This window comes from Pempheris klunzingeri, chromosome 23 (assembly GCF_042242105.1).
Source record: "Pempheris klunzingeri isolate RE-2024b chromosome 23, fPemKlu1.hap1, whole genome shotgun sequence".
In the NCBI taxonomy this organism is placed as follows: domain Eukaryota; kingdom Metazoa; phylum Chordata; class Actinopteri; order Acropomatiformes; family Pempheridae; genus Pempheris; species Pempheris klunzingeri.
In genome coordinates, this window is record NC_092034.1 from 1,508,037 (window position 1) to 1,521,871 (window position 13,835).

General features: G+C 41.3%; 2 protein-coding genes across 3 annotated transcripts in view; one reads left to right on the top strand and one right to left on the bottom strand.

Moving 5' to 3' along the window:
- Positions 1-841: 841 nt before the first annotated feature.
- Positions 842-13,835, bottom strand: part of LOC139222562 (butyrophilin subfamily 2 member A2-like) — a 63,427-nt gene continuing 50,433 nt past the window's right edge. Inside the window, exons 1-5 of one of the 2 annotated variants that reach the window (XM_070854355.1) lie at positions 4,959-5,057; positions 3,640-3,720; positions 2,102-2,455; positions 1,462-1,743; positions 842-1,376 (exon numbers count right to left, since the gene is read on the bottom strand). In XM_070854355.1, the coding sequence (XP_070710456.1) occupies positions 1,234-1,376; positions 1,462-1,743; positions 2,102-2,455; positions 3,640-3,700 (840 nt within the window). In that variant the 5' untranslated portion in view covers positions 3,701-3,720; positions 4,959-5,057 and the 3' untranslated portion in view covers positions 842-1,233. Of the gene's footprint in view, positions 1,377-1,461; positions 1,744-2,101; positions 2,456-3,639; positions 3,721-4,958; positions 5,058-13,835 lie in introns of those variants that run through there. The other variant, XM_070854356.1, reaches the window with a different exon arrangement.
- On the top strand, positions 7,484-12,367 carry LOC139223145 (V-set domain containing T-cell activation inhibitor 1-like). Its single transcript, XM_070855110.1, has 6 exons — positions 7,484-7,596; positions 9,198-9,533; positions 10,086-10,299; positions 10,984-11,048; positions 11,190-11,291; positions 11,796-12,367. The coding sequence occupies exons 1-6, from the start codon at positions 7,548-7,550 to the stop codon at positions 12,365-12,367; spliced, it is 1,338 nt and encodes a 445-aa protein (XP_070711211.1). The 5' UTR covers positions 7,484-7,547.

The following is a 13,835-nucleotide window of genomic DNA, read 5'->3' on the forward strand; positions in this document are numbered from 1 at the left end:
ACGTTTTTCCCCTTGTGGTGATTTTTGTTTTTTTATTTGCCAGTGCTTCATTTCCCCCATTGTGGTGATTTTTGGTTTATTCTTCTTTTGTTAATAAACCTTCTTTGTATCCCTGCATTTGGGTCCACGCCTACCTCGTGTCCATAACACAGATGGCGCTCATGTGACAGTTTTATCACTTAAGATGGATCACTTTATTCATCCCCCAACAGTGAAAAGAACAGGAAATAAACTGAAAAATACAAAATAGAAATGTACAAAATGTACCCAGGGTGATGGACTGTGCAGAATGGTAAAAGCTATTGGTGGTTATGATGAACCATGAACTCTCTTTGTGCGGTCAAGCTGTGCAGATGAGCCTCATGTTGCTCTGTCTAGTGCTGCTGTAACATATTTCTAATCATGTCTACATGTAAACTGGCCCTGATGGTTTGATGCTGCATGTCTTGCACTAAAACTAAACACAGATAAAACTGAAATGATTAAAAGTCAGCGCTCATCTTGACTCCATGAAATGAAAGCCATGATGGACGCAGACCTAAGTTTCAATTCCCACATAAAATCAAATCAGCCTCCTACTACCTTAAAAATATAACCAGAATTAAAAAGGCGTATCTTCAGCGGGCTGCACTGTTGCAACAGCGTCTTCACGTGTCTTAAACAATCAGTTAGACGACTGCAGCTTATCCAATCACTCCCGTTCTTTAATCCTTTTAAAATCCTTTACTTCTAAGGTCTGAGGAGTCCAGAGCCCTATTCAGCACTTACGCCCCTGTGAAGCACTTTGAATTGCCTTGTGTCTGAAAGGTGTAAATACAGCAAATGAACAAGGATTCACAAATAAGAAAAGATAAACTTTATTGATGTCGAAATTTATAAAAATAAATATATACAAATACACATTACAAGTCAAAAGTTTGGGCACACCTTCGCGTTCATTATTTTCAATATTTTCTTCATTAATATCGAAGACATCAAAACTATAAAGGAACGTGTGGAATTATGTAGTAAACAAAAACACTTAATAAAAAACTTATTCTGGTTTGTTGCATACTTTGCTCACTACATGATGTGCTCCTTTATACTTTTGATGTCCTCTGTATTAATCTACAATGAAGACAAATAATAAAAATAAGTAAAAACCATTGAATGAGAAGGTGTGTCCAAACTTTTGACTAGTACTGTACATATATGCATACATGTTTACACACAGTGATTTAGAAATGTTTAATATTACAATCCAATCATGTGCTTCAGTATTTCTCTTCTTAATTTGACAAGTTGTACAATCAATATCAAGGCAACAAAAACGCAGAGAATCGTGATGAGGCTGATCATAAAGAAATTTGGAGAGAACTGATCCTTATAGGCGTCACCTGAAATGATACAACACAGAAGAGAACAACATATTTTTAATCAAACAGTGACGATATGCTTCGTTAATTCAGAGCTGTTTCTAACCTGACACCTGGATGTGTGCCTCTCTGGTCTGGTTGATGTCCTTCTGTTGGACTCTACAGGTGAAGCTGTTGCTGCGTCTCTTCTCCACAGTCGCTCTGCTGCTGACAGCGTAGAGGTGGTCAGGACCCAGGACCTTCTCTGTAGGTCCAGCAGAGACCAGGTTTCCCTCCCCGTCCAGCCACAACACCTCAGGCTCTGGATACCAGCCTTTAGACTCACACTGTAAATCCACACTGCTGCTGCTGTTTGAGATGACCACTATGACAGGCGTGGAGGCGGCACCTGGTGATCAGAGAGGAGGAATTTCAAGTGTTTCATCAAAATACTTAAAGCCTAGCGTTGCGTTTTGGGCTACAATGGCGTGATCCTTTGGGACAACTGCACCTGATCACAGTAGGTCCTCTAAAAGAGCTTGTTTGATCCACTGACAGGCTCAGAGTGTTATTCTAAGTGTGTGACACCAAAGTCACGCAATAACATGAACAAACTAGCTGACTGAGACAGTAGTTCACCAACCGATAACCCTAAAATTAGCGTTTTTTTTATCAATGGAGTCTGTGACGAGCGATATAACAAGTGTTCCTGGTTAAAAGGTCTATTTCTGTTGGGATCCTCTCCTTTAAAAAAAAGGCTGACTTACCAACAACTAGTTGGATGGAAGCTTCCTTCTGGACTGAGGGAAGGACACACTGGTACTCTCCTGCATCAGAGACTTTCACACCAAAGATTTTCATGGAGACGTTTCCAGTCGGCAGTTCATCCACAAACAGTCTCGTGCGTAAATAATAAGACCGATTCTGACGCTCAAACATCAGTCGTCCATCTTGGTGGAAGTGGACGTACTTTGGGTACAAACCAGGTTTGGTCCACAACACTGTCCAGAAATCAGCATTGACGGGAGGTTCAAGGTGACATGGTAGAATGACATCATCACCAATCTGGGCTACGATTGGTTGACGTGAACAAATCAACTCTGACTCCACTGCAAGGAAAACTAAGAAAAACAACAAAAGCACAGTTATAATACACGTCATCAAAGTGAAGAGAAAGCACCTTTCACACCTTCATCAAGTAACTGATGAAGATCTTCATCAGGTAAAGGTTTACCTAATGGAGACCTTTCACACTTGATGGAGACCTTTCACACCTGATGGAGACCTTTCACACCTGATGGAGACCTTTCACACTTGATGGAGACCTTTCACACTTGATGGAGACCTTTCACACCTGATGGAGACCTTTCACACTTGATGGAGACCTTTCACACCAGATGGAGACCTTTCACACCTGATGGAGACCTTTCACACCTGATGGAGACCTTTCACACCTGATGGAGACGTTTCACACCAGATGGAGACCTTTCACACCTGATGGAGACCTTTCACACCTGATGGAGACCTTTCACACCTGATGGAGACCTTTCACACCTGATGGAGACGTTTCACACCAGATGGAGACCTTTCACACCTGATGGAGACGTTTCACACCTGATGGAGACCTTTCCCACCTTCATCAGTTGTCTTCATCAGGTCATCAGCAAAGCCCAGGAGCCATAAAAACTGTACCTTTACTAAAGTTTACTGCAAGTAAAAGGTTGGTGTGTGTTCTCACTTCCTCTCTGATTTAAAAGTCTTTTGGCTTCTCATTCTCACTTCCCTCTCTTGACCACAGGGTTTTGTTGTTGCCATGTGACTTTACGTTTCACTGAAGGAAGTAACAGACTGAGTTCCTGCCGTCGTTCAAACGGGTGCAAACCTCTGAGCTCGAGCTGCATCAGGGTGACGAGCAGCAACAAGCTGTCACTGGCGGTGAAATGCTCTAAACTGATTGGATTAAGAGACTTGGTGGATTATTAGGGATGGCAGTGCTGGTCCATCAGCCCTTCAGCTCCGGAAACATCTTAAAAAATATTAGACTGGTGACAATTAAAGACATTCTTGGTCGCTAGAGGATGAATCCTGCTGCCTGTGGTGATCCACTCACTGTGAAATGTCTCCTAAACTACAGACAGATGTCCAACTTTAAAGTGCACAACACTGTGGTTTACAGCTGTGACTGAAAACAAGAAGGAGCCGAGTTGTTACTTCTGCTTTCGACCACACACACACACACACACACACACACACACACACACACATGCACACCAGTGTGTTTTCTGAGTGTTTGTGTGGACATTACCTCCGAAGGACTGTATTAGCAGGATGACAGTATAATGGAAATAAACAATGGGTTCTGTCATTGGATGGCGTGTCCGGGGCCCTGAAAATGAAATAAAAAGTTTTAAGAAGACACACTGTCATGATCCTCTGAGTTTTGTTAAGTTAACAGTTTTTGTCTCATCTCGTGCTGTCCTGTCATTTCCAGTTTTATTTTGAAGTAACCCTGTTTCCCTCTCGTCTCAGATGTGTTTGCTTCCTGTCCTCATGTGTCCAGCTCCTCCTCCTATATAGTCTGCGTCTCCCTTTGTTCGTCATGTACCAGCATCATGAAAACCAGCTTTCTCGTTCCCTCGTGTTTCATTATCAAAGTCCTGAGCTGAAGGTTTGTTTCTCTGTTCACTTTGTTTTTAGTCAGTCTTGCTCCTTTGGTTTGATTACTGTGTTTATAGCTTAGTCTATAGCATTTTCTGTTGATTACGTCATAGATCCCTTCTAGTCATTAGTCTGCCCTTTTGGCCAGAGTTTCTGTTCATAGTTATTATTTGTTTTGATTTTAGCGCTCCAGTTAGAGTCGCTTTATGTTTAGTGTAGTCTTAGTCTTTTTCACCAGTGTACGTGTTTTTTCTGCCTTGTTTAATAAATTGCTTTATTTTGAAACTTAAAGTCGAGCGTGTGGGTTTCCTGTCTTGGGTGTGATACACGCTGGTTAAGCATCTGTCTACTCATTTGAAAATTAATGTGGTTTCCTCTGTGATGTGTATTCATATCTGTCTTTCTGTTTGAAACTCTCACACAGCTCATGTACTTCCCCCGTTCTCCTCCTTTATAGTACATCCTGTCGTATGTGAGACCTAACACAATAAGTTATTCAACGGCTGTAACACTAAACTAACATATTGCGCTCACATGTTTGCACAGCAATAATCAAACTAAAATAAGCTCCTCCCTCCAAACGGCAGAGACTGTCCTCATTTTTGTATATTGGTTTTTATGTAACTTTTTTTAAATGTTAAATACAAATCCAAAGTATAAAGTGTCTAAAGTGAAAAACAGAGAAATCGTGCCAAACAAATGAAATAAGATAAGTACAGGATGTAAATAAGAGCACTTCATAGGTTAAAGTTGTCAGCACAGAGTGTATACTTTGTTTTCACAATCCAGCAGAGTACTACCTTTCTGTTGGAGTATAACTCTAAACCACCATGAGTGGGAAACCCCCAGATACTCTACGTAAAGAGACTTCACATGGGCACAAAACGACCAACAGCCCAAGCTTTAAAACGTTAACACATCCAGCATCTAACAGTTTAAAGTTTAACTGACATAAAGAACTCTTACCGACGGTGTGAAGAGGAGTGACGACTCTGACGAAAACGAGTGCAGCGTTCGTTTCATTTCTGCTTATTATATCTCAGCTGTGACTGAAAACAAGAAGGAGCCGAGTTGTTACCTCTGCTTTCGACCACACACACACACACGCGCACACACACACACACGCACACACGCACACACACACACACACACGCGCACACACACACACACACACACACACACACACACACATGCACACCAGTGTGTTTTCTGGGTGTTTGTGTGGACATTACCTCCGAAGGACTGTATTAGCAGGATGACAGTATAATGGAAATAAACAATGGGTTCTGTCATTGGATGGCGTGTCCGGGGCCCTGAAAATGAAATAAAAAGTTTTAAGAAGACACACTGTCATGATCCTCTGAGTTTTGTTAAGTTAACAGTTTTTGTCTCATCTCGTGCTGTCCTGTCATTTCCAGTTTTATTTTGAAGTAACCCTGTTTCCCTCTCGTCTCAGATGTGTTTGCTTCCTGTCCTCATGTGTCCAGCTCCTCCTCCTATATAGTCTGCGTCTCCCTTTGTTCGTCATGAGCTGAAGGTTTGTTTTTCTGTTGTTCACTTTGTTTTTAGTCAGTCTTGCTCCTTTGGTTTGATTACTGTGTTTATAGCTTAGTCTCTAGCATTTTCTGTTGATTACGTCATAGATCCCTTCTAGTCATTAGTCTGCCCTTTTGGCCAGAGTTTCTGTTCATAGTTATTATTATTTGTTTTGATTTTAGCGCTCCAGTTAGAGTCGCTTTATGTTTAGTGTAGTCTTAGTCTTTTTCACCAGTGTACGTGTTTTTTCTGCCTTGTTTAATAAATTGCTTTATTTTGAAACTCAGTGTGATGTGTATTCATATCTGTCTTTCTGTTTGAAACTCTCACACAGCTCATGTACAGGGTTCACTAAAAGTTAGGGATACTCGACTTTCAGGTGAAATTTATGGAAAATGTAAAAAGTGAATGCTACAGTGATATTATATCATGAAAGTAGGACATTTAAGTATCAGCATGCACTGGTAGTTTCTTCATTTTAAACAATTTATTGAAAGAAATCTAACAACAGTGGAGGGTAAACGAGGGTAAATGTAAAATTGGGACGTGGCCAAAGGACGTCCACTCCTCTCCTTTCTGTGACTCTTCCAGTCTCTGTATCACTGTTCCAACCTCCTGATGACACTCTGTGACCCTCTAAGCTCAGTGAACACCTCCGTCTGAGGACTTCCTGTTTGAAGCCTCCAGTGTTGAGGTGCTGCTGATCAACTGTTAGGTGTCGTCTTGGTCTCATGATGTCAGAATGTGAACAGCAGGATGAGGAGGACTGTTTAAATACCAATTCTAACTGAAGCAGGAAATGTATTGGTGGTGGTTCATCCTGAAATTTCACCTGAAAGCTGAATATCCCTAACCTTTAGTGAGTAGTGTACTTCTCCTGTTCTCCTCCTTTACAGTACATCCGTGCTTTTGAGGACATTTTGTCGTATGTTGAGCTTGAGACCTAACACAATAAGTTATTCAACAGCTGTAACACTAAACTAACATATTGCGCTCACATGCAAACAGCATGCAAAGGTTTGCATGCTGTGAAAGAAAAAATGCTGTGAAAGAAAAAACACCCACGTTACATTCTCCATCTGTGAGGAAAGCTTATAAAGGTTCCTTTATTACTGAAGCGTGTGACTAAGTAAACTTAACATTAGTTCAAACCTCATTAGCGTTTTGTCTCTCACGTCTGTAAATCTTTAAATAAGTGGGCTGTGGTATAAAGTAAATACTGTTTTATGTCCTCAACATACAATACAATAGACAAGACTTTAAAGCTGCTCATTGTAATTTAAAAAATGTGTTTGAGTGCCAACCAATCATAACGTTGGATCCTCCTCCTTCCTCCGTTTAGTTCTCTTGTCACTGTGTTTCTACGTGTTCATGTAAATGTGTGGTGTTGCCAAACATTGGGGTATTTTTGTCTGCAGCTGTAAAATAAGTCCAAACTGCACTCCACTTCCTGTTTGTCTGTACTAATGCACAACCACTATACGACGTAGAGAAAAGAAAGAAGGAGAAATTTTAGGATTGATTTCCAGCAGTTCAATGTTGTTTCAGAAACTGGGAAATTACAGTTATGCATTAAACCGTGTCACAAAAAAAACAAACTTTTACAGACGTCCTGACCTCATGTTACAGCCTTCAGCAGCAGAAACTAACACTGAGATGTTTTCAGAGAGTCAAAGTGGTTAATAGTGAGTTTTTACGGTATCTGTTTTAGCTCCTTAATTCAGTTTTAGGAGCTATACAGGCTACAGGCTGTGTTCATCTCCACAGTGTGTTTTACTCCATTTCTGTTGTGTTGTGTGTGTTTAATGTCAATAACAGCGGATTACCCACAGGAAGAGAGTTTTCCCACTGGTCCTGAACGCCCCACAGTGACGTAGGTCAAACCTTGTGAATGAGGCGAGGTGAGGCAGCTGGCAGAGCAGAGTGAAGGGAGCAGCACACAGTGAACTGCAGGACGCTTCCTGGACACACTAATGTTAGTTTGTATGAAGAAAGAAAAGCCTCCGTGGAGCTTTGGTGATGTATTTTAGTCTCTTCGTGGGTGCTGCTCTGCTGACGTGCTGTACAGGTGTGTGTCCTACTGTGTGTGTGTGTGTGTGTGTGTGTGTGTACAAGTGTGTGTGTGTGTGTGTGTGTGTGTGTACAAACAGAACTGAATGGGTCCTTCTGTCAGTTTGTGGTCATTTATTGTCTATTGGAGAAACTGCAGGGAAAGCTGCAAAGTGTGGCTGGTATGATGCTGATATGACATCACTACATGCCACACATCAGTCTCACTGTCTACTTTTGCTGTGAAACTGACACGTTTTGCAGAAAAAGTAGGTGAGACTGTGCTGTGGAGACGAGACTTCAACCAGAGTTTAGTCACAGAAATAAAGACTTTATTTGCAGCAAAGCAAAAACACCAGAGAATCAACTTGTAACCTGGTGAAATCCTGTCAAACGCACCAGTCACCACTCAGCCGGTGTTGTGTAGAAGTCTATTCCCCCTCTAACTGGACCCAGCCAGTCACCTCTGCTGCTCCTGTATCAGCCACATCCATGTCATACCCGGCGATGGAAACTCACAAGATTGTGCAACAACACTTTGCTCGTGAACCACATGGAGGTGTTTCTTGTACCGAGTCTTCCGGATTACAACAGGGCAGGCTGAAACCTCCCCACCGCACACATTCCTGTCTAAGTGATTTCACAACCAAGATTTGCTCCAAACGCTGTTGCAAAGAAGAGAGAAACAGCCCGATGATAACCCTGATTCGGTCTCGGTGTTTGTTGTTGTTGTAAATAACACACGTTTTGGTTTTGGGGTCGAGATTCTTCTGTCACTTATGATCCTTTTTTCATGGGAAAAAGGGCAGAGGCTGGTTTTCTCAGGAATGTGGATGCCGCTCCATGGAGGAACCACCCATGCATGAGTGGTACTTTGATCTCAGGAATCACCACACCTGATCCCTTTTTAATAGCTTTCACTGTGGAGAGTTCAAGACCTGCGCAAACGCACACACACACACACACACACACACACACACACACACTCTTGTAGGGTTGTGGGAGGGTGAGTCATGTCATACAAACAGTTTGGCACACTTTCACACTCACAGTTCAGAGGGGGAAAGTACAAACACGTAGGTGGAGGCAGAATCTGCAGGTAGCTGAATAAAACAGTCAGTTAGTTTGATTTAAAGATGCATTTCAACCCAAAATTAAGGTTCCTATGTGTTGCACAGTCTTTGACTTGTAGCCAGCCCTAACCCTAACCAAAAAGTCTTACAGTGAGTTTTAAAGGCCTGAACACTGCAGGGAAATCAAAACTCTCTCTGTCGCAGCTTTGTGCTTCTCCACACATGAAGGAGTCGATAGAATAATGATGCTGTTTCACCGTTTACAGACGAGGACCAAGTTTAAAAGTCTTCATTATAAGTTAGTGCGTAGTATATCTTTGCCTCGTGACTGTTGTAAGTTTTATTTGGTATTTATTTGGTACCTAAAACAACAGCCCTGTGGTTTAACCTTGATCAGACTAATTTATATTTGTTGATTCAGGTTTGGAGACTTTGTGGTTCTGTTTACCAGGTGTTTCTACTATTTTGTCCACACCATCTATTTCATAGAGGGTTGACTAAATATTAAACACAGTCCCACTATAACTTCATGTCTTGTGTTTTCTAGGAGAATCCTCAGAGAAGATCGTGGCTTTAGCTGGTGCCACGGTCGTTCTGCCCTGCAGCTTCAACATCTCTCACAGCAATGACTTTCCGACGGTGGAGTGGTCCAAGGACGGCCTGAAGCCAAACGTTGTCTTCTTGTACCGGGATGGCTGTGAAACATACGAGATGAAAAATCCGGCCTTTGAATACCGGACGAGCCTCATCACGAAAGAACTGAAAGACGGAAACGTCTCGTTGAGGATCTCCAACGTGCAGCTGACTGATGCAGGGACATACAGATGCATGAGGCTCTGGACTAACGTCCTCCGGGACATAACAACAATGGAGCTTGTTGTGGGTGTGTACAGAACCGGTTATAGCTGATCTAACCTTACCAGGCCTTATCCGTTCAGTCTGTTCAGGCATATTTCACCAGTGCTACACACTTACACTTATAGCCTGACCTGGTTTGCCTGTGCAATGAGAGAATATTGAGCTGTGATTGTAGAGTCACACAGTTTGGGTGCAGATCCTTGTTATGAGCTATATTGAGCATCAAAGATCTAATTCATTGAATAAACCTTTAGGTATGTTTGGGTATTTAGCCCGAATGTCTTGTTCTCACTAGTAGAAAAACTGTAATTAGTTTCGCCCCAGTTGTGAGGGTGAAACCAGGACTGACGATACAGTGTGTTAGAGGTTTAGTCACTTTTCCAACTCGTTCATCAGGGTGCTGCACCTTATGATCATTGATTAGATGATGCATGGTATGAATGAAAAACTCTGTGAAGCTTTTGTGTCTCACAGAACGCAGATTAAATGGCTCATATAAGTGTCGTCCATATTCACAGATTTAACCGAACTGTCAGATTAAAAGGTCACACCTTGTGTAATTCTTGTTATTTTCTAGATGCCGTTTCTGAACCAAAGCTCTTGTTCATCTCCTCTGCGAGCCGACGGGTGACTCTTCAGTGTGAGGCCGGCTGCTGGCTGCCGGTACCTCACATTGAGTTTCTGGACAATAAGGGAAAAGTCATCCCCGCCGACCACCCAAAACAAGATGAAGATGCCAGCGGCTGTTACACTGTGACACGAAACGTGACTCTCCAGGATGCTACCAACAGGTTCACATTCAGTTTATCACTCAGTTTAAAGTAATATTCAACATGTTTTATCCTTTTCTACTTGTGTATTTGTATTTACTTATAATGTTTCTGTTTGTAGATTAGCCTTCTTGCTAACTCTGGCACGTTTTTATACTGATATTTGTTAACATGCTCTGTCAAACTAGAGCTCACACCACTGCCGTGGCCAATAGACTAGATACTCTTTTAATTTAAAGTCTGTCTGTGAGTCGGATCTAAAATTTATTGGGTTCCTCTTCCGCCGATGCTGCAACCTTTCCACCAAGTTTCATGAAAATCGAGCCAGTGGTTTTTTCCCCATAATCCTGCTGACAGACAAACGGACCAACAGCACTGAAAACATAATTATTACATCTAAAGAAACACATTTTATAATTTTACTTCAAGACTAAGTGGCCATATATTTTACAAAGAAATGGTAAATCCCATCTGTTTGGCAAAAGCATTAAAAAAAACATTGATACAGGCCCTTTGTTCTCATTCAAAATAAACTAGTAGTTACACATAGTAGTTCACATGAACAGTGTCATTTTGTCCAATGGAACAACAACGTCACCACATCGTTGGTTTAGATCATGCGTCATATTGATGACAGAGTATTTAAAAAGCTTTTCCCACAGTCACTCACTCAAACTCAATTTAAACGTAATCTTTTCATCACAGGGTCACCTGCAGAGTTCACCAACCGGAGACCAACCGGACCAGAACCACACAGATTCTCATACCAGGTCATTAACAATCTGGATTACCAAAAGCCTGAAGTCACAATTTAAGATGTTATAGCACGGTGTCGTCAACATATGTGTTGATCTACATTAATATATCAGCTTGTTCACTGAACATTAGCACCATGTTTACTGTCATTTCAGTCGATTGCATGAGTTCCTGCTCTTTAACCACTGGCATCGCTGTTGGAGAGGCTGTTTTATTATTAGCCTTCGTATGTGGATTAGTGGTATTTAAGCAATGTGGTAAGTCAAATAAAATGACAGAGAAACTTGCTTCTTGGTTAGAAAAGCAGTAGAAGTACCAATCTATTACGTGTCTGGTTAAACACTGACTCAACATCAAGGGGGCACAAGAAAAACACTGATTTATGATGCCTTAATCTGAATTAATTTAGAGTTTAAATACGTCACAGAAATGAATCAGATGAAACGTATAAGACAATTTGAACATAAAATTAATATTCTGTTTACCACATTAACATTGTCGTCATCATCATTATCCCAACCTACTATGATTGATTTTATGATTTCTGTTGACACACTTCAGCGTTTGTTGCTTCACTGTTGTTCAGTATCGTCAACCAGAATGAATCAACACCTAATGGTTCATTCTGTAGCTTTTTTAAAGGATCATTCCAGGCTATAATTTGGCCATGTCCATGATTTATGATAAGACTGTATTTAATTGATAAGAAACAGGAATATGGACTGACTCTTCAATTACTGACTGTTTTTTGTCCTATACAGGGGGCAAATGCAGGTTGCAGTCATCAGGTCATAGTACAAAGAGCAGTGTCTCTGAAAATGAGATGCTCCCGATGATTGTCAGCACTGAGGGGGCTGACAACATGGGAAACAGCAGAGAGGTGGCTGACCTCAAGTCAAAGCTTGCTGAGAAGGAAGAGACCATTCGCCAACTACAGAACAACAACAGATCTCAGATAAGTCCTGCTGTTTCCTACCACGACCACCCAACAGCTGTCCACAGGCCTTCCACATCCTCACCAGACGTCCCAAAACCCTTAAGTCCACCATCTGACCGCGATCTAAAACCTGCCATCTTGCAACAGAACAGTTGTCAAGCATCTGGCCACGTGGTCCAAAGGATTCGACTCCACAGCAGCCCTGCTGTTTTACACAGTTCTTCTTCAGTCAACAACCCGAAGGAAAAGCTCGGCCATAAAGGTCGTACGATGAGTGATTGTTGTACTCGGAGTCGTCCAGGCGTTAACAAGGCTGCACGTCGACAGTCCTTGGCAAGTCCATCACGTAGTAACGACTCCACTCTTCTCGCACTGCTATCAGAAGAATCAGAGTAATTAATGCAATAAGGAAAGAGCACAAAGCTGAACGTGAAGCCGTAAAAGTTTTTCCCCCACAAGCTTAGCAAATAAAACAAAGCAATCTGCAGATACCACGATCAGTGAGCAGGGAATATTGTTTTTGTGACCTCTGACCCATCTTATAATTCGAGTAAAGCATGGGGGTCCAGTCATCATTGTCATTTTGTAGCTCAGGTATGAAGCTGAAATCACTAGGCACTTTAATTCACTTAAAACAAGCAGGTACTTGCAACAGAGAGAAAATCAGCGTTTTAGCTAAAGTTGCTTTTCCAAAAAACACAAAAAAGTTGGACCCTTTTTAAACCCTAGTTATTTTTTATTAGTGAATTTTAGAGGTGGACTAAGCTAACGTGGATTAATCTCATCATATAATTCTCTGCGTTTTTCCTTTTAAGCACAATGAGTTTTTTTCTTCATCTCACTTTTATTTATGCTTATTGTTAATTTATTGTTTTGCTGTTTCTGCTCTTGGCAAGTTAAAATTGAAACCCTTGTTATTCTTAGTGAGCTTCAGAGGTGCGAGTAGACTTTGTTGCTTATCCAGTGTTTATAGCAGAAGGTGAATACATGTATTTTAGATATCACAGTCAGCTACACTAACTTTGATTTACAACAATAACAGTAAATGCAGCCCAGCAGCACAGGGCTGTAGAGCAGCCAAAACTACACTCAGGTAAAAAAAACAAAAACTGTGACTTTGAAAAGACTTCTTTAATTTGCCTCAATAGGTCTTTTCTCTCTTTTACCAGAAAATTAGTGCCGTATTTTGTTTGCACGTCCAACCTGTACGATTGTACATTGTTTTACCTGCAGCTTCAACAATCTGCTCACTTTTTGTACATTTCTACAGATGTTTAGTCATTTCTATTTATGTGTTGCACATTATTTGATCGCAGGGGTTGTGGGGAACTTTTTACTGAGAATATTTGTTATAAGCACTGATTCTTCATTTCATTCTAATTCTAATTTTTCATATATTTTATGTAAATGTGTAAATGTTTGTTTACATTTTTCTATTCTTGTACAAACAAAGGTCTTTTCTACATCCTCTACTCACTTATGAAATAAAGCACTTTTTTTTACTTTCAGTTGTCACTTTATTGACACAGTAAAGCTGAAAACACATAAAGAGCGCCCCCTAGTGAAAACATGGTAACATTGCTTTTACACTGTACACACTCACAGTATCTTGCTGGAGATTCAAAGCTGCCAAACTCCACTGACAAGGTCTCTCTCTGTAGGGATCCTTTCCATGATGCTGTCACACACTTAGAATAACACTCTGAGCCTGTCAGTGGATCAAACAAGCTCTTTTAGTGGACCTACTGTGATCAGGTGCAGTTGTCCCAAAGGATCACGTTGCAGCCATTGCAGCCCATTTGGTGGCTGCTGGCTGAGGTGATCTACTGGTGATCTACTGGACCAGTTCCAACACTTTGAAACC